The sequence below is a fragment of the Xiphophorus hellerii genome, chromosome 21 (genome assembly GCF_003331165.1).
Source record: "Xiphophorus hellerii strain 12219 chromosome 21, Xiphophorus_hellerii-4.1, whole genome shotgun sequence".
Taxonomy (NCBI): Eukaryota; Metazoa; Chordata; class Actinopteri; order Cyprinodontiformes; family Poeciliidae; genus Xiphophorus; species Xiphophorus hellerii.
The window spans coordinates 3,007,019-3,031,403 of NC_045692.1; the positions used below are offsets into that span (position 1 = coordinate 3,007,019).

Sequence of the window (24,385 nt, forward strand, 5' to 3'; positions counted from 1 at the left end):
TGTGGGCTCTAGTGTCCCTTATATGACAGTAGGCTGACAGGAAATGGGGGAGGAGAGGAGGGAAGACATGCAGCAAATATCGTCGGGTCCGGGAGTCGAACCCGCAACAAGGACTGAAGGCCTCCAAATATGGGTCGCGCTAACCCCTACGCCACCACGGCACGCCAACAACTGAACAAGTTTGACTGAATCAGAGAACCTGTCAGCAGAAAGCAGCTCAACAGAGAAGGAAAATGTTGGTTTGCAAAGATAAACTGAATAAACTACAAATCTTTTGAAAAAAAATTAATTCTTTGGGCAGATGACAGTAAACAACACAAGAACCATAAACTCCACTACAAGATGTTAAATCTAGGGTGGATTTTTTTTTTTTTTTTACAACTAATTTTCTTTTTTATACCAGTGTAGAATTACATCTAAAGTTAGATTTAAATCATTTTAGAATGTGATAAAAATCCAGATGATTTTTATTTTGTCCTGATGCATCAAAAACCTTTTGAGCATAACAATGCATGGTTTTTATTTACCATGACGGCATTGAAATAATAAATAGAGCAAGCGCTAACGTACATGAGGTGATGGTGAGGAGTGTGTTGGCAAAGTAAACCAGTTAGCATCAAGCAGCTAGCTTCAGTAGTTAGAACAAGTCAGATTTGGACAGCTTTGGGCTTCCATGATCTGTTCATTCAGATTTACATACTAGAACCTGGAGTCAGTTTCCACACTGGAGCCTTCAGATTCTCACACATCTTCCTCGTCACGTCTTGTCTAGTTATTGCGACCTCTGCATTCAAATTGTCCCATTCCTTTTTGTTTACTCCTTCAGCTGAGTCACGTGTGGGTTTAAAATGTCAGCAGTGATGGTTGGTTACAGCATTCCCTTGCTTTGGTTCAATACTAAAGTGCACTGTTACAAAGCATAACACGAGCTGCGCACAAGTGGACATGGACGACGACCTTTAGGGAAATGGCTCTCACAGGTGTTCATAAAGTGATTCAGTAATATTAACGTTAAATAATATGCACATCAATCACCTCTGTTGATCAGTATTGATTATATATAGAGAAATATGGTGCGTATGTATACATTTCAGCAACATGAATAGAATAACGAGAACGTAGAGCGCCTAACAGGTTCCACGAAGAACATTCAGGTCCTCCAGCTCTTCATATAGCCGAGACAAAATGATTTCAGTCATGATTCACATGCAAACCAAATATATCTACCACAACAAATAAATTAAATAACTTAGACAAACAGCAGAGTAACAACTTCTCAATACTTCGTTAAAGGGGAATTCTGCCAACGATGAGTTCTGTTAAAGTGTCTTGTTTGGTTGATTTTGAGTTGTTGGACAAAGGAAAACGGACACCCATGACATGACTGACACATTCCTGAGTCTTCATTAAAACATGTGCGCCGTGCACAAGAACATAAAGTGCAGAACTTTTTTTCTTCTTTTTCCTCTTCCAGACGTACTCAAGCTGCTACAGGTCAGGACTGTTTAAAATACTATTGCACTTCGCCAACACTTTTCCTTCACTCTTCAGCATATTACAGAAACAGAAGCTTAATCTGTGGGATTTTAGATCAGGGAAGACAATTCGGTGGTGAGATAGGTGTTTATTTTCCTTCATCCTAAGAACTCAAAAGTTAGCGTTTTATTTGAAATATTTCACAAGGTTGAGGTGTCTGGATAAACGCATAGACTTCACCCAAAATACGTCATGATCAACGTCTGATGCTCCGGTGATAGTTTTTCATTTTTACTAAACCAGCTAAGGGTCATAATGATATGCCTGATGCTGCTAACATTTAAATATTTTCTACACGTCATCTTCATCATACTTACTGAACATATGCTTTGTTGTGTTGACCACATTGGATAGATGAGATACCTTTAAAGACAGGGAGTAAATGCCCTGTCTCAGGTAGCCTACCATGTACAAAAAACCTTGTTAGCATCTAGACGTTTTGTCTCGAACTCAAAAAGGGAGTCAAGACGGACTTAAAAGAATGTTTTAAAGAGACAATACAGTCTTTTGGGGGTTCTGTTGAGTGGTTATACCTGCAGCAGAAATGTAGAAAGTAGAAAATAGCTTATTCCACAAGCTAATGCCAATGGATTTAGCATTAGCTAAACTGGACCATCCTAAACACCTAGTATCAAAATGCCAGAACACGTCATGCAACTTATGTTTATGTTTTCTAAACCTGTAAAATGGTTTAAGATTTTAAAGGTTATCAAGATGGGGTTCTTAGAGGTGAAGCAACATCTCACAATATTAAAGTTTGTGTATACAGGTACTGGCCTCGGGTGGCTTCTTTTGGCACCCAGGTATGAAGGTTAATGTTATTGACCCTTTGCACGTGACGTCACCCTGTTCAGAAAGCGACCCGCTCCACCATGACGGACGTCAAACAACCAATGAGCTTGTTAATTCCTGTAAAGATTGTCAAAAACAGACAGTTGGTAGCCTGATAATATAGACTAGTAATAGATAGCAACCATCAATCATAAGGACTGGCAGCCCTTGTTTTATCTGTGGATTTGTAGTGAACACTTTTTATGAGGTAAGAAGATTAACATTTATACACTTAATAAAGATGAGGTAATGTTAGTAAGATGTCATCTAATATTGCATTTTGAAGAAGGTATGTGTCTAACCATTAGTAAGTGTGAAGAGAATGCCTCACCATCAGGTAGCCTACCATGTCCAAAAAACCTTGTTAGCATCTAGACTTTTTGTACAATCTGGGAAATGCAGTTTATGACATAGTGGTATGGGGCGTGAATTCAGGCAAAGTCTGCGTTTTTATCAAATCAATAAACACGTCAGGAGGGAGAAGATATGGGTCGGTTTCTAAGCTAGATATTCAACTTTTGTAAATAACACTCTATGAGGCCCAAGTAGGTGTGATACTTCTACAGACAAATTAACTTAAGAGAAAACAATCAGTTCAATACTCCCATCCTCACTTCCGCTTTTCTTCATTCTCCTCAATGTGATACGTTGACGAAGTTGCAAAAGGTCAATAGTTGCTGAGACTTATTTTGAAAAAAAAAGGAAGTAGTCCTCATGTTGCTCTACTGTGTTAACACAGAATTCTTGTCAGGCTAGCTGACAACCCTTGCTTCATTAAACAGAGCAATTCCCTCCACATTTAGAGTTTATGTTAGAACGTTCTGGATACAAAGTCAAGAAAAGAATTGGCGAAAAAGTGACAGACCACATACAAGTGATTTCTTAGAACTATGAGAAAATAACTGGTGAAACATTAGCCATTAGCATGTGCCAAGTCTAGTATCAACTTCTGGGATGGCTAATGGTGCTGAACTGCCCAGTTTTTAATTAATTTGAAGAGAAAACCTGAAACTGCAGTGTATGGACTTAGCAAGCAGCCAAAAGGTAGAATCTGTAGAGGTACACAGTCAAAAATGAACAGCAATTATTTTGGTTATTTAGCCTGTCATGAGAGGCAAAAAATGGGGGTTTCATATTTTTGAAGTCATATTTTCACCATGTTATTTGTTCATTTAAAAATATCAGCATTTCAACCTAAGTATTTAATTAGCAAATCGGCAAGTGAATTTGTATATTAGCTCTAAGCTATGTATTTAGCTACAAATTAAATATTTTGCTCACTAACAAAGAATTTAGTCTGTAGCTGAATATTTAGCTTGCTAGCTTGAAATTAAATAGTTTGGAGCTAAATATTTAGTTTTAAGCTGAATATTTGGCTTTGAGCTAAAGATTTTTGCTTGTATGCATTTAGCTTGCTAACTACAGTAGATATTTAGTTTAAAAGTTTATCTTATGATAGGCTAAATAACCAAAGTTACTGCTGTTCATTTTTGACTGTGTTACCTTTACAACCAGTTCCCCATAAGCAGGGAATGGAATATTCTACACAAATTACAGATTCTTTAAAGCATACTTGTGATTTGTGAAAACTTTCACTTTGTATGTAAAAATAGGGTGCATGCTCAAGAACATTAGGCTCCAAAATAAAGTAAGTGGTATCTAGAGATGCAAAATGAGGAAAAAAGCAGCATACAGATGTTGACCACACCTCTCGACCCACCATGTAAAATGGTGCCAAAGCAGGCAAACCACCGTAACCGAGACGTGTGTTCTGCAAAGCAACATTGAAGGGGTTTGTATTTCACATACCAAACCTTTCATTTGTCTCTTTCAACAAGGCATCATTCATCTGTCTTTGTCTGGGGGGAATAAATAACCAACAAGAGAATCCAGTGAGCCTCTACCATGTGTTGAAGCAAACACAGCAAACTCTGCATGAGACGAAAACAAACGCACACCGAAAGCCTGCGACCGGACCCGAGCCCACACACAGCAGTACCGCACACGCAATCGTCTTCTTCTAGCCAGTGTTTGCATATTGTACTGTACATTGAATAATGGCGCATTCGGCTGGTCGTTGTAAACTGGCAAACTCGTATACTTACTTATGTACAAGGTAGAAATATTCAGGGTTTGCGTGCTTGAGGTGAAAACAAAAAAGTAAAGAGCAATAAAATCTGAGGTAGCAAATTCAACAATGATAAACTAGAATTCCTCTATGCATGAGCTTTTAACCGGGCATCAGAAATCGCTGCTGACTTCGTCACTTCTCGTACAGTGATGATCAGGTGACCTTGTTAAGGCCACAGCTCATACTGAAGTTCATGGAGTTGCTTGATGAAGTCTTTAGGGAGCTGTTTTGGTATACTGCTCTTATGGAAACCGCGTAAGTTTGCTAGTTTACCTGTTGCTGACACAACCCAAGCATGCCACGCGTGTTCAGCTCTCTAGCAAATGGGTACAATGTTTACGATAGGGCAGCTGATATGTTCTTCAAGAGAATTCATGGCTTGTAACCCTCCAGTTCCCACCCCCTGAGGTGTGGACCAGCCAATCCAGTGTGCTCTCGATCAGAGTATAAATTAGAACATTAGCTCCACCTCTTGGGGGGCAGAGGGCGGGACATCAAGGGGACGGAACCAATGACAGAATGGGACAGCAGGATTCCTGTTAGGCCAGCTAACACTACAATTCAACAACCAGTCAGTGAGTTTATCGGAAGCGCCTTGGACATATATAGAAAGAATAATCATTGTATCAAGGTTTTCAGTGCAAGAAATGGCTACTTTTTTGTTTGTCATTATTTTGTCCGATGTTGTCTTGTTCTCTTCAGTGATCCAACACTGGACACAGCTGTAAAGGGATTCTTCTATAACTTAGTTGTCTTTTCAGAATGACTGAGAAGAAGCGTTATCCTTAGCGACTGACTGAGGGTTTCCAGACCGGACTGATTGGGTTAGAGACAGAGGTCGCCTCTCTTCGGCTTGTGGTTTTGGTTAAAGGTTGTACCGCTTTGAAGCTCAGAAAGCTCAGGATGTTTCTTGAGAAGAGACTCAAAGACAAAGACTGTGGCAGAGGGAAAGGTTCAATACTTCCCTTGGCCCCTATCATGGCTTTACTCTGTCCGAAAAGGTGAGTAGTGAGCGCCTGAAAGGGTTTAGGTGGTAGATCCAGCTGGTGTCTCAGTATGGAACAATGGATACTTCTCTTCTTCCCTTTTCCTCCCCATTCTCTTAGCTTCCCCCCGGGTCAGAGCCATGTCTTTGTGGTATCCGTGAATCCAGAGGTGTCTGTGGTTCTTGAAGTGAAAGCCTTCTTTGGGTCTCAGCGTCCATAGGCGACGCCTCTGTCCCTGCAGCCGGCTTCGGTTCCACTGACACAAAATCCAATCCTCCTGCTATACTATTCTCCGCATCTGCAGCAGTCCCTGCAGCCATGGCTCCAGCCCCGCTATCAAGCTGGAGCTCCAGCTCCACATGCTGCCCCAGGCTGCCCAGGGCAGAGGATTCAGGCTGATCCTGGTTGGCGGGGATCAGAGAGGAGTCCTGGGGCGCCATAGAGTCAAGAGGCTTGGCTGAAAAGTCTTCAAAGTTCTGCGAGTCCAAGATCTGAAAGGAAAAAACTCTGAATGTCATAACAATACTGCAAAGTGTAAGGCTTTGGGATCAATTAGGATACACGTACATGCACCAATGTCAAACAAGACAGTCTTTCAAGTTCACCAGGAAATAGCTATGGTCTAATTTGTGACATTGTGTCTTATATACCATAAACTTTTGACTTGCAGCTGTAGTATGCTCCTTGACCAACTCCTAGCTCTAGATCAGAAACGTTCTTAAAAATCCAAGTATTAAGAATGAGGAAATCAGCATCAAAGCAAAGGGTCTAATAGAAGGGTTTAGACTTACTATATTGTCATTGAACAAAGATACGATAGTGAATTTGGCAACAAAATGTCTTTGAGTAGCCAAGCAATGACCAGTAACTTGCACCAGTAACATTTTTATATATCTATATGTATTTATAGTGACACCTGTGGTTTTTCAGTATTTTTTCTGTGTACTCCAGTAGCCAAGAAACATCATTTCATTGCCAAATTCACTGTTGTATCTTTGTGCAATGACAATGAACTAAGTTCAAGTCTAAGTCCAAGTCTGAACCAGTCTTGTGGACCCTTTGCTTGAATGCTTGGCTCCTTGTTTATTAGACCTTCCTTTAAAATTGACTTTTTGTTTCAGAACACGAGATGCAAGTCGGATAAGCAGTTTAGCCAACATGTACAGTACTGGTGCTTCCACCCTAACCTTTCAATCAAAAGCTCACATAAAATCATCTCAGCCCAGACTTTAGATCATCCGATATTTGACGCTCCCTCTACTTGTAACTGATGCTTGATCTAAGGCTCTGTTCACACAAAAGGTCAATTCAGATTTTTTTTTTCTTGTTTTGCTGGAATCTTTTTGTGGTTATTCATACTACAACATTAATGCACTGCGATCAGACCTGTGTGTGAATGGTTTAGGACCACTGTATTGGTCAGAGCTGGTGAACCCTTTGAACACCTGTATATGCTCTGTTGAGGATCACCAAAGTTCTGAAATAGTCATTCAGAGAACAAACTTTTCACTCGTGTTCACTGACTTTTTGGGACAGTCATCAAAACATTATTGTCAATAATCTGTGATTATTTTAGAAATAATTAAAAAAGAGCCTCACCTGTGATAGAGAAGCCATTGTATCAGGAGCGGCTCTGTCTCCTGGTCCAGAACCGGGGTACGGAGAGGGCTGCGGAGCACAAACATCTTGTATGATTTCTCTCTTTACAAAACTGAAAGAACTGAAATTCCTTTGTGGACCAGCCACGTGTTGACATGGCGACAGTGTGGTTACCTGAGGAGGTGATGAAACAGCACTGTAGGCAGGAGGAACCAGGGCCATCTGCCTCTGCAGGAGCTGCATGATCACACCAATGTCCGCTGACATGCGGCTCTCCAACCTGTCCACAGAGAGGGACACATTTCCACTACATTGTCAATTCTATAACATAACTGGACTTCCATGGGTGACAAAATGTTACTGGCAATATAGTGATGAAGTGATGGGGGTCTTTATTTAAAGTCAAAAATGAACTTCAAATATTTGGGGTTTATTTTTCAGTCATATTGCAATCATATTATTTACCCATTTATAAATGTCACAGTTTCAAACTAAATATGTAGCTAGTAAACTAAATATTTGGCCTGAAACTATATATTTAGCTCCAAAATATAAAGATAGCTCCAACAAGCTATAAATATAACTGAACTAAATATTTAGTTAGCAAGTTAATTATATAGCTTCTAGTTACATATTTAGTTAGCAACTTAAATATTTAGCCTGTAACTAAATACTTAGCTCCAAGCTAATTATTTATGAAGTAAAATATTTAGCTTACAAACTAAAGGTTTAGCTCCAAACTGACAAAAAAGAAAACACAAACTACTTTAGTTTGTGTTTTCTTTTTTGTTCTGTGAAAGACTAATTAACCCAAATAATTGCTGGTAATTTTTCACTGTGCAACTTCACAAATGGAATCCAATAGAAATAACAACTTGAAACAGGACGACTAACACTCTGTGAGGCTGAAACTGGGAAGTTTGGAAACAGCAGATCAGAGAAGGAGCTTTGTCCTCGAAAGTGGAGCTAGGTCCACCCAGGCGTTGTGCACAGCTCAGTGGTTGCCATGGACATTAAAGGATTTCTCAAACATGCATGAAAGAATTGGTACAACTCCAGATACATCATGTAAAGCTCAAAATAGTCCATTTTACACAATACTGCCCCTTTAAGGATGAACTTGGTTATTTGTGGTCTTGCAAAGATTTTTGGACAAAGCCAAAGCAAACTGACCTGTTGAGCTGTTTCTGCAGCAGGTCCAGACGTGCGTCCAGCTGGCTGCGCTGCTGGCGGCTCAGGCTGTGCAGCGGCGTGTTGAGAGGCGGGGGGGAGGCCAGGCTGCAGCTGGGCACCTCCTGGTACTGACCGCCTCCTCGGCTCTCTCCCCAGAAGCTGAAGATGTTGGACACGCCTGAGAAAGCACCTGATTTAACGGAGTTAACGGACGTTGTCAGAAGGATAACAGGGGTGTGTGTGTGTGTGTGCGTGTGTGAGGGGGGGTGCGTGGTTTACCTGAAAGGGCGTTGCAGGTGTTTCCAGTCTTAGGGTCCCCCTCTGGCTCTGTGGTCTCACTGAAGCTCCGGGGCGGGGCCTGAGCCTTCGGGGGCTCCAGCAGTGCGGGCGGGGGGGCGAGGCCAGTCAGAACAGGCTCCTCCCCCTTTCAGAAAAGAACCACAACAGCTCACAGTCTGCCCATAGCACACGCTCTATCCAAAACCACCACCAACACAGAGTGGAGTGATACCTCGTCACCACTGGAGTGAGAAGACACGGAGCTGCGATGCCCCTCCCACTGCCTCTTGGCTGCCTCCTCCTTCTCCCTCTGGCTGCTGACCGCATCCCTCTGTCTTCGCCGTGATGATTTGTGGGATTTTTTATATTCTCCGGCGTCAGCGTCGTCTGCACAGAGGAGTTCCAACAGTCGCTTAAGTCCCTACGTCATTTCTCCACGTGCATTCTGTTAAGTCGTTCATTTTATTTGGGCTGTTTGTGTCGTCCATCATTCAAGCTGCTTTTTGTTCAGTTTGCTTCATTAAAGGCCTTCAAACGACAGCTGAGTTTCTGTTTATTTACATATTAATCAGTCATATTCAATAAATTTGAATGTGTGTCTTGATGAGTCTCGTTTGTCAGATTAAAAGAACCTTTTGGAAAAAACCTATAAGCAGGTATTATACAAACTTTTCATTAAGGCTACATTTATGTTTTAAACATGTTTTATTAATGGTCAGTACAAATCTATGCCACACTATTCAGATTTCAATCTTTTTTAATATTAACATTTTTGTTTTACATTTTACAATAGCTCATGAGCTTTTGGCGGCTCATCACATGAAATCCCAATAAAATCCATCACTGTTCACAAGGGGAAAAAAACAAGTAGTGCAAGTAGTTTTGCAAATAACTGCGTCAAAAGTGAAGGTTGTAATTTTATTTTTTTTTTTAAATTGTCAGTTATGAGTCTGATTTTCATCATTTTTATTTGGTTTTGACTTATTTGAACCTGCATGTTTCCTCTTTACCTTAAAAAATGGAGAGGAGTGCAGAGGGAACTTCAGGCTGCATGTTTTGAGCTCTTTTTTTTTTTTTTTTACATTTTACATCAAAAAGAGAATTAGAAATAAAAGTTTACATAAAGCCTCAGATTTTCTGTGTTTGGAAATTTGTTCACCAGCAGAGAAAAGCAGGGAGGTTGAGAGCAAAGCACCTTTTTCTGTGCGTCTTCGAAATGACAGCTTCCGTCTCCGCAGTTTGTTGAACCCCCCGCCGGCGGAGTCGTCGCTGCTGGGAGAGCCCGGGATCATGTTGGTCTGGAACCGGTGCCAAACACCAAACATCAGCTCTGAGCCCAACACAGAACCCAGACAGGCGGCACTTATGTTTAGCAAAGGCTCCAGCAATACTCACGTCTCTGAGGTTGAAGGTGATTTCCAGGTTGTTCCAGAAATGCTCGGCAAACTCCGGATACATGTCCAGCACCTCCAGAACGTCTTCCCTCAGGATCTTATGGAGGTCGCAGTACGTCAGCGCTCTCACGTCAGCGTTGGATTTCCCCGGGCGGGGGTACAGGTTGATGGGCTCGCCGAATATGTCGTTCTTCCCTGCAGAGAGACAGAAAAATGATTTTTGAAAAAATACTTTCTTTGATGGAGAAAGTGTTCATTGTAATGGAGTTACTGCATCTCTGCCCAGGATAAATTCAGACATCATCTCTTTCCTAAAATAATGTCATAAGTTTTTTTTTTTTCTACCAAAAGTCTTTTTTTTTTTTTTTTGATTAGAACATGTTGTGAAAAGAAAGAGGTGGTGACTCCCCTCCTACCCCATTTTCACTTTTGGGGAAAAAATGACTAGGAAGGTTAATCAAGTGTTTGCCAGTAGATGGCACTGCAGCTTAAGGTTTATTCTACAGGATTTGTGAGGGTGGGTGTGTGTGTGTGTGTGGGGGGGGGGGGGGGGGTGTGTTTGTGTGTGTAGAGTAAACACCTGGAAGACTTTAAAGAGATAAATATGTTTGAGTTCAGAAAAAAAGCTGATTATGTCCCAGATTTACAACACAGTTTACGTAAAAAGAGGATTTCTTCTTCAGTTATTTTTTACAACAAGGATACAAATTCTTTGTAGAATGAATCGTAAAAATGAACCTTAAATGTATTTTTTAAATTTTTTACATGTTTTAAATTTGTTTTCAACCAGCTGATGTTCTCGACTAAAGAAATGGAGGGAACTTAACTAAAGCTAACGAAATAACAAAAACTTAAATTGAGAAAACATTTTTGTTACCTGCAATAAATAAAATTTATAACTAACTGGAACTTAATTGTATAAAACTAACTAAAGCCCCACCAAAGCAACAAAACCACAGTTACTCTGATTCTCTTCTTAGTCCTCAAAACTCCTAATCAGTTTTTCTATCTCCCTGAAGTTTTTGAAGTGATTAATTTAATGGAACTTGGAATAAGGCTGGAACATAACTAAATATGGAGGCGCTGTGAAAACTTTCCAGATGTATTGTACATATACTGGCAAATATCCATGCATTTTAAAACAGTCTGCTGATTCTGTCGTATTTTATCTGACTCTGCTTTTCATTGTAACATTTATTGTTTATAGTCATAAATAAACTGCAATAATGTTGGTGATCTACATGTGCATGTAACCGAAATGACAAAACAAAGACAAAAAAAAATACCATTACTGTAATATTTCATATTACAGGAATATGTGATTCTATGTAATCAGTAATAAAATGTTACATTTATACATTTGTACGTTTTCACTTTTAACTGTAATCTTTTAAATTGATAACATTCACAATGTGAAACCATTGTGTTATTTGCTCAAAGTTATCAGCACCATGCAATACTGACCCCACCTACATAACAAAAAAAAAATTCAACATAGTACAAATGTAACTTAAGACAGAATAAAACTATTAAGAAAATAATTGGTGTCTTACCCAAGATGGCTACCACCACGTCTCCTCTCAGTATCTCTATGGACCCCCTGGATATGAAGTAGATGGCAGTGAGGACGTCCCCGGCGTGGACCAGCGTGTCGCCGGGCGGGGCGTGGGTGGTCTTAAACTTCATGGCCAGCGCCCGGAGGCAGCCCTTAGTGGAGCCTTTAAAGGCCTTGCAGTTCTGCAGCAGCGTTCGGTTCAGGTGGAGGCAGATGTCTGCCTGAAGACACTCTGGGAACCCTTTGAGGACCTGGAGAGGAGGCCGGGGCGAGTTAATGATGGAACTGACAGAAAATATTTACTCAGTTGTAGCAGAAGCTAACAGTAATGACTGAAGTGTTAGTTCTATATAAAGTATAAACCGGTAATAAAAAGATATTTAACCTTTTTTTTTCTAACTAGCTAAGTTTCTGTTATCATATAGTTGAGCAATTTGACATTTCATAAATAAATTCTCATAATGGAAACATGACAATTTCAAAAAAATGAATTTTTCGCTGAAACGCTTTGCCACTGGGATGATTTTTTTTCTTCTTTTTTTTTGGCCAAATCAAAATTGGTTTATTTGGCAAAACCGCAATGTTAACCTTTTTTTTTTTTTTTTCCATCATATGAGTTGCTGGCAACAACAACCCGATGTTGCCACTGGCGCAAACCACAAAGAAGAACAGGAAGAGGCAGGAGGATGACGGCGCCACATGTTTTTTAATAACTTATGTGGACAAACTTATTCACAGGTGATTTTGATTGTGTTTCTTATTTAATGAAAACATTGCAATTGTTGAATTGTGTGTTTACGACATTAGCCGAGTACTGACATTGTGGTAAATGGAAACGCAGCTGTATCGTGTTTGAGGTGCTGCTTAAATATGCATCAACTGGTGAGTCTCCATTTAACCAACGATGTGGATCAAATCTGAAGCTTACAAAGTTATGACATTATTAATCTGAGCTTTCCAAAATGGCTGAAAGGCAAAAAGAAGGTAATAAAAACAATTTCTTATTTTTATGGCATTTAGTAAACAAAACTAAAAGTGAACATAGACTAAATATCACAACTAGGACAAAGAAGGATATGACATTTATTGATGTAATGATACAAGTCTGATTTTAATAAATAAGCAGAAAATATGCTTTAAAAAAACAGTCTATGAGCTGATTTTTGTAGCTTTGTTGCAAACTGAAGTCAAACGGTATTGCAGTGGGTGAGTCAGCGGGCCTGGAGAGTGATTAATATAAAGAATTGGTGCAACTTTAATGAGCTCACTGCCAGGCTTTTAAAGCAGCAGGCGCCGGGCTTCCATTCTGACTCTCACACTGACTTCACAGAGCCGAAAAGCTTTGCTGCTATAACTCCCACTCTGAGTCTCTCCCTCTCCATTTTCCTTGTTCCTATCCATTTCAACATACGTTCTTGATTCCAGCTTCTCCTAGCTCCCACTTCATCGCTCAGAGTTCCTGAGCTAACGTTGCTATGGACAGATAGAGACTGGGAACCTGAGAGATACTGATAAGGTGTCTGATAAGATAAATATCCCAAGCGCTGTCCATTTGTAAGTACTCATTAATTACACATCGGGAAGGTTTGATTAATAGCAGAGATGCGGTAAAGGACACATCAGTTTATCTGCATGAAATAAAATAATAAGAGCAGCCTTGGAAATCAGCAGCTGGATGCTCCATTAACCTGGAGTCAGGAGAACACCGTTAAGAACTCGTCTCGAAAATCTGACTTTAGACGGTTTATTTGGTGACTCTACAGAACAGTGGTGGGAACCGCTAGCTAAAAAGGTGCGGTAACCCTAAAGACTTAATTTTAATCGTTAGCTCTGCTAACGTTACAGAGCTACACCAAATCGGTATTTAGCAAAAGCTAATGTTAAAGTGCTAACTTCAATTCAAATTAGATCTGCCCTTGAAAGACAAGCACTAATTTAATTTTGAGACATTCCAATTCATATGTTCTATAATACTCTTAGATATTGTATTAAGTTCATATCTTATTCTCTACTGTTTGTTTTATTTTGTCCCTGTATGTCTCTTGTTTACTGGAAGGAGAGGAAATAGGACAAGTCTTCACCTGCTAAGTAGGAGTAAGAATATCAATGGCTGACTTCAAGAATTTTTCACAGTCGGTAACCAAAACTTCAATGCAAAAGACGAACTTTATTCAACTGAAAGTTTACAACACAGCCAAGTAAGTTAGCGTTTTAGAATTTTCAGAAAAAATAAGCTAGTAAGCTTAGCCTAAGCTATTTATGTTTATTCTGTCTTGTTTATTATGGAACATCAAGTAGAATTCCAACATGCCGTGTCCACACCAGGTATTCTGTTGGACATTTCTTTAAAAAAATCACACATTTGAACAGGCATAGAAGTGTGACTGTCCACCTATTTCTAAAATATCTTCTCCTTACCATTGCTTTTCAGTAATTCTCCAACTTGCTCTTTTTTAAGCAGGAAGGGAGAAATAATTGCAAAAGAAATATAATAAGTGCCATTATTACTAACGGCTATATAGGGAAAAATAAGTGCTTACACAACACACCTCATATATCAAGTCCAGCTCATATGGGATTAAATCAATTCCATATTGAAAACCGTGAGGGTAATACGCAGCAGAGGAATAACAGAATGCCTGGTGAAACATGGGCCCCATCCGCAGCTCATCCATCAGTGAAGCTCCTGAGTTAAATATGCTGAAGTCATAAATAAACTAATAGAGCTCTGAGTGCAGCAGAGCTTTATTGAGGGTCCATGGCTGTGTACAAAGGAACAAGTCAATGTGATGATTCTCTAATTGTCTTCCACTGAGGGGCTGAATGAGAGAGGCATGGCGCGCCGCCTCAGCGCTTCTCCAGGCAAACTGCGGGTCACGGCGCCGCACAAAGAACAGAATCCTTCCTCTGTGTCTGTAGAGGACCGGTGCAATCTAACAAGCTCCCTTACGGTAGATTTAAGACTTCCTCTCTGCCTTCCCCATTACAGCCGCGTTATTTTTCCCTCCCGTCTCCACGACTGCGAGAGGTCAGAGACGGAGACGAGGCGTAAACAGCATGCTGTCCAAAAGCCTAGCCACGTCTCTGACTGCGTTTTCAATACAAAAGTGCCCAAATCTTTCTCTGTTTTCTGCTAATGTTGAAAAAACACAATTTCACAATTGCGCTGTTTCCATTAAATAAAAAACTGAAATTAAAATCACACATGAATAAGCATGTTCTGGTCAAAAGTCATTAAAAATCATGGCAGCAACAGATGTAAACAGTTACATGAGATATTGATTATCTACCAGAGGAGAAGTCGGCGTCGTATTCAGGAGTTGGAGCGACAAGTCCCGCCTACTTGGGAGCGGCTACGTGGATGACATTTTGGGGAAATTGTAGTTGGTGATTTTACTGAAAAGCGATGGATTCAACATGTTGAAATGACACAAAACTTTTTATGAGCTGTGATGCTGTGAAACCAAAAACAAACCATCATCCTACTACCACTTCCTGTTGACTTTTTCATCCATTTTGCCAGTAGTAACATCGGGTTGTCGATCACATGACTCGTGATGCAAAAAAACAAGAGATCTTCCATTGCAGGCCTTATGTACCTTCCTGGCTGTCCTGAACAGGATAAACGTCCGATTATATGTACGAAAAGCTAGGAAATTACACAATGCATTCAGGAAGCCTCGGCATTCCGTACTCTGATATTCCACACTCTGCCTGAAAACCTGAGCAGGTTTGAGTTGCACCATCCAGGACACTGCTTCACAGCATCCAGAAAGAGGTCAACTGCACACGAAATTTATGTAAAAACACTCCATGGTGTGTTTGAGTCCATTAACAGGTGTGAGTCACTGTGCAGGTGGGTGTCTGAGTTGCAGCTTTAGCAAAGCACAAGTGGTTCTACATGCATTTAGTAATTCTGGACGACTGATTTTCTTTTCATTTGATTGCTATGCTTGCATTGTTGACCACTCTTTAAATGAAAATATCTTTTATGATAGCTATTTAACTTCACTGTGAAATATTATACAAGTACCAATAATTTCCTAAGGTGAATAAACTGATAACAGATTTGAACAACATCTGTGTATTACAATTATTGGCACTGCTTAACAATTTCTTAATAACAATTGTAACTTAAACATTTCTTTTATTTACAATTTTCTTGTTAAAATTGACCAGAAATTATGCTAAAGATGAATATGAAGATAAACATCTGATATTTTAAGACGTTTTTCATCATATCTTTATCTGGGGTAAAGATAAATAGCCAGTGTACAGCGATGGGAACAGCAAACTAAAAAGCTAGTTATGCTAACCCTAAAGCACTAATCATAAACATTAGTTCCACTAACACTAAAGAACTACACCAACAAGGTATTTAGTGGAAGCTATTGCTAAAGCACTCACTTGAGTTCAAATCATAGCTGTCCTTGAAAACTACAACCCTCAGGCACCAATTTCATTTTGACAATATTATTGACAAGCTTTAAAATAGCCAGAGAGATATTTGTGTTTAATTTTGTTCCTGCCTGGTCCTTGTTTGTTTGAAATAAAGTTACTGAGAAAAACAAAACAGAGAACGTGAGGAGAGGAAACAGAACTTCTGTGTAAACAGTTGTCAGCCAAATAAAAAAAAAAGAGCGTGGATGTAAATGTCTACTTGCAGAATTTTGAACAGTCGATAACCAAAGCTTCAATCGAACTGAAAGTTCACACAACAGCCAAGTCAATTAGCGCTTCAGAATTTATCCAGAAAAATTCACTTAGCAGAAGCTAAATGCGCTAAACTTTCTCAAAGTTAGCAAAAACAGTAAACAAAAAATTAGCGAGAGCTCAGAGTTGGCAAAAGTGCGAAACAAAATAAATTTGCAAATGTTCAGTTAGTGAAAGCACAGGATGAAAAGTTAGAAAGAGCTTAAAGTTAGCAAAAGCGCTAAACCAAAAGTTAGCTCTGTTATTAGCGCCTTAGCAGAAAGTGTGCCCACCTTTGCTAGCTTACATTAAAACATATAAACACATCACATATGGTGAGAATGTACTGAAAGTCAACATGATGTTCATGCATACAAGTGGATCTCAGATCAGTGGATTCCCAGAAAAGCCCTGAATTGGGAAAAAGTCAAGATGGTGTGAGCCACACCCTGACGACAGAGATACGGTGAGCCTGGGAACTCACGGCGTTCATGTCGATGCCGTTGGTGTAGGACCAGGCGTGCTGAAAGTACTCCTCCAGCCTCTGCCGGAGAGGGTTGGGGATTTGGTGAAAGCGGATGAACTCCCTGACTCTCAGCATCTGGGTGTGGTAGCGGGCCGTCCCTGAGTAGAGCCGCTGGATGATGGCTGACACATTCCCAAAGATGCTGGCGTACATCAGGGCTGGAGAACAGAGACATGAGCAGAGGCTGTAGGAAAGTAGTGTAGGTTATTAAAAGAAGGAAAACGACCGTGAAAAAAGTCAGGACCGTCCTGAACAGGAGAAAAACATCGAGAAGTTCGATGTGAAAGACTTTGTCTGTAGAGGACAGACTGTTATTTGAGTTCTCCTTGATGAACCTCAGTGTCTTGCTGTCATGTTGGATCCTGCTGACCTCCAAGCCTCTGTCAGCTCCCATCACTCTCTGTGTAACACTCCGCAAAGCCTCCGTTAACAGTCTAAACACACGTTTGGCAGGGGAACCGAAAACACACTCCGTCTGAAAAGTTTTTTACCTGCAAATTCAAATTACACTCAAGTATTAAAGCTGCAAAAGATTGGCTTTTACTTACGGTCAGGTTATCTAAACAAAGAAGGCAGCCACAAATCAAACTTGTACACAAATCATCACAACATGGTTTCAGCTTGGTTTAAGATGGAAGAAAATTAAGAATAATTCAAATTTACACAAGTTACTTTTCTTTCTTTTTTTTAGAGTGTGCATGTTATTTCTTTGGGACAAAATGTTGTTCCACTGGACAACAGTGTTCAGGACTGGAGTAATAATGCAGGTGAAACAACAAGTTGATCATTGGTGCTTCGCTTTATGATCAGTGAAATGACACTGTTAGAGCTGGAGCAATAGCATCAGGACAGGATATTACAGTGTCTTCACTTCATTTACAAGTTTTAATAATATCTTTAATGAATGATAAGTGTAGAAAATGAAAAAGGTAATCAATTTATTCTGCAATGATGAATAAATGAGGTGAAAGACCAAACTAATTAAAAGATTTCCTTCTGCATAAGTTTAAAACATGACAAAACACCCAGCATGAGAGTACCAAGAAATACGCACCTCTTTGATGTCAGTTATTATTTAAATGGATTCATTACATTATGAGGGGTAAATGGATTTGTGATTGTTTTATTTTCAAAATAAGAATTTATGTTCACGAATGAAACTTATTTGATTTATGTGTTCATAAGTTTGACTCCGATGACGTCAAAAAATGATCCTTTTCTGTCCAGTGAACACACCATGCTAACAGCTACTGGCTCACGCTAACAATGACGCCAACAGTTAACTACTTTTTTCCATAATCTGTTTAAATGACAAACTTTTATCATGTCTAAAGATTCAACGTCGTTTTAAAACTAATTGCAAACCTCCATGTTGCAAACCTCCTATTTGCATTCAACATACTCATGAGAAAATTACAAAAATAGAAAGAGTGAACGGCTTTCAGCAGATAACAGGAAAGCTATAAAATGCAGCATGTTTTATCCTTTGAGGTTTCGACCTCTTTCTGTCAGGGAACATGCTGGATTTGGAAATGTTGGGAGCCTTTGAAAAATAACACGAGTTCAGCTAATTTTTCTAGGGAACACACACCAAGCCTGATGATTCGGCAATGAATACTAACTGTAAATTGGTACAGAGCAATCATTAACACTGTTACAGTTTTTCTATTTGGACTTTGGTTATAATATGTTGTGGTCAAATAGTCCTCGCTCAAAAATATACGTGGCAAAGCCATTTTTTTGGTCATATAGCAAAACATTTTACATCAGATGAAGGACATTTTTAATCTGAATAAAATAAAAGTTACCACTTTGCAATTAGGCTCACGTTACAGATGGCTAATAAACAGCTAATAGATATGACATTAATCTATGTCTAACCACTATATAAATCATTAATAACTGTTTATTATGCATTAATTAAAGGTGAGAAATAGGAAGAAAATCTGGCGTTTTTTTTTTTGGAAATTGGGACCCAAGTCCAACCTGTATGTTTTATCATGTTATATTAAACATTTCAGTCTACCTTAGAAGAAAAAGTAGCAATTGCAAATGTTGTTTGTAGCACAGTCTCCTTCTCACTCTTTATTGATGAATAATAAGCAGCTATTAATGATTTATTAAGTGTTTATAGATGAATGGATAACATATCTGTGAACTATTTATTAGTCATCTATAAGGGGAGCCTCATTGCAAAAAAATATTGGTTTTATGAGTCTAAACTTTCTGTAAGAAAAGACGATTCATGCCAGTTAAATGAGCTGTTCTCCATCCATCCATCCATCCTTGCATCCCCCCATCCATCCATCCATCCATCCATCCTTGCATCCCCCCATCCATCCATCCATCCATCCATCCTTACATCCCTCCATCCATACTTACATCCGATGAGCATAACACAGATGGAGAAGATCTTCTCAGAGTTGGTGTTGGGTGACACATTTCCAAAACCCACACTGGTCAGACTGCTGAATGTGAAGTAAAGAGCTGTGACATACTTGTCTTTGATAGAGGGTCCTGAACCTGATGGAGGAGGAAAGAGGGGATGGGGGGAAACGGGGTAACAAGAACAGATTGCACATAAGATATCATGCTCTTTTATGCAACAGACTGAAATCTGTGAAAAGAGCTATTTGTCTCCATTTGCGTTAGAAGCGGGATATGAGAGAGACAAGGATCTGTTGTTGCTTTGAGGTCATCAGCTCAGTCTCTCATGCAGCTGTACAGTTTCCATGTTTCAATTTAAAACTAATCTGTGAAGTTTTACTGCTTTATTTGATGTTTTATTTTATCACCAGTAACAGAACATTGAATTACCATTTGTGAAATTATTTTTCCAGTTGAACATTGGCTACTAACCATTGGTAATCAATTCCCCAACTTTGGTAATTTGAATTTGTATTTAATGGATTAATTATTCTTTCAAATGACCAAATTAAACTGTGGAAATGAACATTTTTGAGAAGAGCTTAACACAGAAGTGTCCAAAATGTGGCCCTGGGGCCATTTCCGGCCCACAACATGATTTTTTGTGGCCTCAGACTGTAATGCATGAATGATGCAAAAATTGGCCTCAAAATGAACACCAACAAGTTTACTGCTTTATTTTCACCAATATCTGTATTTAATATTTAATTAAAAACTCTGTAACTCTATCTTAGACAACAGTTAATTTTTCAAAGTCTGAAATTTGGTTCCAAACAACCCACGTTTCAGCCTCAGGCAAACTGTGTTTTCTAGAATAACTGACTTATTACAACACCGGTTCCTACCAGGCAGGTATCTTATTCTGGTGCCTGTTAGTACCTGGGACGGATTCATTGAAGTGTTTTCCCAGCTGGTCCCCCAGGGTGTGGAGCCAACCGATAGAACCGTTCCGCTCCACACTACCAATTGCATACCTGGGAAAAAAGCACACACAATATGAATGTTCTGTTTTTCATTGATCACTTTATTAATCAAATTTAATTCATCAAAAAAGAAAAGAAAATAAAGCCATGTATGACAAAGATTTTGTAACTAGATAAATCTATATTAAAGGGGCAGTATTATGCATTTTCCAGGCACATAGTGCCATTTCATAGCACAATCAAGTAACTATGTGAACTTAAGTTGTTATAAACAGGCTACATATGTCAAATATGACTTAAAAGAAATTTGATTTTGTAAGTTAATATCTTGAAATTGGGCCTGCTCTGAAAAGTAGCTTGTATACTGTAGTGACTTCAACTGATATTCCACCAGGTGTTTGCTAACTGCTGCTGGCTAGTCTGAAGGGACTGAGTGGGGAAATCGCCAGGGAGGATTTCTCTGGGAGGCAGGAGTTTGGAAGCTTGGATATTTCGGCTCAGAGAAGGAGCTTTGTCCTCTAAGGCGGAGCTACGTCCATTCAGATGTTTTGCATGGTTGAATGGTTGCCATGGAGATTAAAGAATTTCTCAAATATGCATGAAAGAATCAAGACAACCCTCCAGGTATGTTTTAGATGAGGGAATAACATTAGAACATGGTGTAAAGCTAAAAAAGAGTTCATTTTACTTAATCCTGCCCTTTTAAAAGTTTAACTCAAACGTAAATAAAGTATTCCAACATTATTCCTGCTTCTTCTCTGCACTATCAGAAAGTCTATCTGCGTACCAGATGCAGGCCAGCCAGTGAGCGATGAGGGCGAAGGTGCACATGAGGAGGAAGAGGACAGCCGCTCCGTACTCTGAGTAGCGGTCCAACTTCCTGGCTACGCGAACCAATCGCAGGAGCCGAGCGGTTTTCAGCAGGCCAATCAGGGTGGTGGTCTGAGGTCGGACACAAAAACAATCACACAGGAGTGAAGTAACAGAACAGAGACTATATATCTGCTACTGTCATCCTGTCACTAACACACATACACACATACAGCGTCGGTGTGACTGCGGTCTTGTACCACAGTGATTCAGTGCAGAGGAGGTGCTAAATCTTGATTGCCATTCATTACTGTGGGGTGTCAACTCCCTCGCCTCTCTGCTTGTACTCAGCAAGCCCTCATGGTGTCCATACAACAGATAAATAACAAGCTGATTACTGAGCTGGCAGAGCGCCCACCTCTGGTCTCTCTCTCCCTGTGTGTGTGTGTGTGAGCGTGTGTGTGTCTGTGCCTTCAAAGTAAATACGACATTTGTGGTCAGGACAGCATCAGTGAAAGGGATGTTAAGCTAAGTTTTCTGGGGGAAACCATGTTTTCCATTTTCCAAATGTAACTTCTGTGCAACTGAATTGTTTTGATTCTTTTAAATATGAACTGCATGATTGGTAACATTTCCCACCTGATTCAATAAATTCACATATTTTATGTCTCCCAAAGATCTTTTTATCTCTTTGGTGGCTCAGAGATCCACTCAACACAAACTACTGTCTCTCTAATTGGTATCACTTTACAACAAGGCTTCCCTTATAGATCCCTAATAAATAGTTTATAGATATGTTATTCATTCATTTATAAACACTTTATAACTCTTAAACTGTTTATTATGTATTAATTAAGAGTGAGAAGGAGATTACCTGGTTAAAATTATGTTTAACAACTCTAGATAAAATATATAAGTGAATAGACTTGGTTCATTATTTAGCAAGAAACCAGAAGAATTTTTTTCTCCTTCTTGCCCTTAATTAATTAAATAATAAACACTTATTTATTATTTATAAAGTGTTTAGAGATTAATAGCATATCTATGAAATATTTATTAGACATCTGTAAGAGCAGGCTTACAGATGTAAGCCTGCTCATTAATTATGATATCATTAATTATGATATGTGGTGGCAACACTTATGCTAATCTGCTAATGTGCTAATAGTGGAGCTAATTTATCTTTTTGCTAACTTTGAAAACATTTATCACACTTAGCTTCCCCTAAATTAAATTTCTTAAATAAATTATAAATTGCTCATTTACTTGGCTGTTTTGTAAACGTTTTGTTTGACATCGTATTTTATATTTATGCTCTGTCTCTCTTTTTCAACACTAACTTAATTTCAAACAACATACAGGAACAAACTAAAGCACGGACAGAAGGGAACAAGATGCAAACATAAATACAACATCTAAAACTATTAAAAACACAAGTAAATTATTTTGTCAAAATTAAACTGGTGCTCAAGGGTTGTAGCCTTTCAAAGGTAGATATAGTCAGAGTTGAAATTAGCGAGTTAGTATTAGCTATAGCATGTTGTCAAAGTGCTCCAGCGTTAGCTGAACGGATGTTTGTAGTTAGTGTTTTAAGGTTAGCACCTTTCACAACTAACTTTTTAGTTTTCAGTGCCAAATGTTTATTTGTATTAACAGCGAATTTTAAAATGAAGCCTATGAGACAAAATGAAATATTAAATGGAGCAAAAAATATTACACTGCACATAAAAGCTCAGACCTCCATGTTGTAGCCTATTGCTTTGGTAATGGTGGATGTTTTAAAGCAAGTTGAGGGCATGGATGTCCTCTGGGTAAGAACCACAGTTTTCATTTAAAGTAGCCCCAAATTAATAAGGCACAACTTTCACCCCAACACAGTTTAAATGGGTGAGTTCTGAAAAGGTTCAACCAGTGTAAAGGACTATTACACACACACACACACACACCCACCCCGACACACACACACACACAAAACGTAGAGAAAACTGCCACCTGAAGAAGGAGTTATGAAGAGGAGCGCCTGGATTCAGATCTGGACTGTGTTTACTGCAAGAGCAGAATCTACTTTAATTGAGATGCAACATTTCCTTAAACACACTTGAAGTTTTATTTCAGGTGTGTGTTGATGTTACCAGATTGTTTCTGAATGAGTGTTAACAGAACCAAAGCAGGACTTTGTTTTTATGTTTTAGCAGAGTTGCAACTTAAATGGAATAGTAAAAAGACAAGACGGCTCGCTCTTGTGAAAGGCAGATGAAGTTCACTCAGTGCGATTATCGGCTGATCTTAACCAAAATCCTTCACCCTGAGAGAAAATCTGTGGTCGTTGAGTGTGACAGCTGTACCCGACATCCGAAGATGATCTGCGATAAATATCCAGCAGATTTTTCTAGGAGAATCATGCAGTGGGTCAAGCTGCTGCCACAGACTGATGCTTAGCCTCTCCTTCCCTGACATGAGCGTCCGCGTCTCCCTCCTCTGTTCCTTCTCACCCTCTTCTCAGCAGTCGACTCGTGTAACAACAACAATCACAACTTGCTGTTCAGTTATTGTTGGACTGATATTTTTGTGGGATCTGCCTGAAGTAACCGTGCTAAAGCAATCTACAATAATGAATCAGGAAAGTACTCTGGTTGGTTTGTTTGGCCCAACCTAGGAATATAATTTTTTTGTTTGTTTTGTTTTTATTCATGCAACCAACAGCATGCTGGCAGCAGCACTGCTAAGCAGAAAACAGAACCAGCACATTTTCAGTTCAATCAGTACTTGCAGTGGACAGTGGATATATTGGTACATGATAAAAACAAACACACTCGCTTAATTATAAGGAAAAAGAAAAAAAAAAGTGGATTTGTATTCATGTCTCATTTACTAGTTTCATGTATTTTCTAGGCATAGCGCCATTTTAAAGCACAATCAAGTAACAATGTTACCTGTAGTTGTTATAAAAATGCAAAAATGACTTTAAAAAAATGTGACTTTGTAATTTAACACCTTGAAATTGGGCCTCTGTTTCTTTAAGAAGCTCCTGCTCTTTCTGAAACTCCGCCTTCAGGAAGTCATCACAATATGGCTCCTGTATAAATCCTCTGATGCTTTTACCAGCGTTTTACTGACAAACAGCTTCTATAATGAGCAACACTGAGAGGCTCATTTTGGCCATAGTGCCGAGCAAAGGTGGCTCGTTAAGTACAAAAAGATGAATATATCCTGCATTTAGCTCAGACCATGTTCACACCACAGTTTGTTTTTAGATCAGCTCAAAAAGTGGGTCTCAGTCCGATTGTTTGGTCCATACCAGAGTTTGTTTCACTGTATTCACACCTGCACAAAAGGTCCGGACCAATGTGAAGAAATTAAAGCTGTCTGCTTAAAGTAGTCCGAAGGTGTCGGGTGTGAATACACCGTATGGCTGATCTGATGATGGAAATCCTATTTCCTTCTGGAGATTATTTATTATTCTCTCCCAAAAGCTGAAGTGGAGTTCTGCTCAAGTATACATTTATACTTCCAATGAACATTT

General features: G+C 39.3%; 1 protein-coding gene across 1 annotated transcript in view; it reads right to left on the bottom strand.

The window, feature by feature from the left end:
- Positions 1-336: 336 nt before the first annotated feature.
- The window catches only part of kcnh2b (potassium voltage-gated channel, subfamily H (eag-related), member 2b), a 220,332-nt gene continuing 196,283 nt past the window's right edge, over positions 337-24,385 (bottom strand). Inside the window, exons 10-22 of the mRNA XM_032551180.1 lie at positions 20,840-20,994; positions 20,009-20,103; positions 19,085-19,225; positions 16,661-16,860; positions 11,483-11,735; positions 9,931-10,124; positions 9,731-9,833; positions 8,768-8,922; positions 8,536-8,680; positions 8,257-8,446; positions 7,258-7,363; positions 7,084-7,152; positions 337-5,975 (exon numbers count right to left, since the gene is read on the bottom strand). Of these exons, the coding sequence (XP_032407071.1) occupies positions 5,601-5,975; positions 7,084-7,152; positions 7,258-7,363; positions 8,257-8,446; positions 8,536-8,680; positions 8,768-8,922; positions 9,731-9,833; positions 9,931-10,124; positions 11,483-11,735; positions 16,661-16,860; positions 19,085-19,225; positions 20,009-20,103; positions 20,840-20,994 (2,181 nt within the window). The 3' untranslated portion in view covers positions 337-5,600. The remainder of the gene's footprint in view (positions 5,976-7,083; positions 7,153-7,257; positions 7,364-8,256; positions 8,447-8,535; positions 8,681-8,767; positions 8,923-9,730; positions 9,834-9,930; positions 10,125-11,482; positions 11,736-16,660; positions 16,861-19,084; positions 19,226-20,008; positions 20,104-20,839; positions 20,995-24,385) is intronic.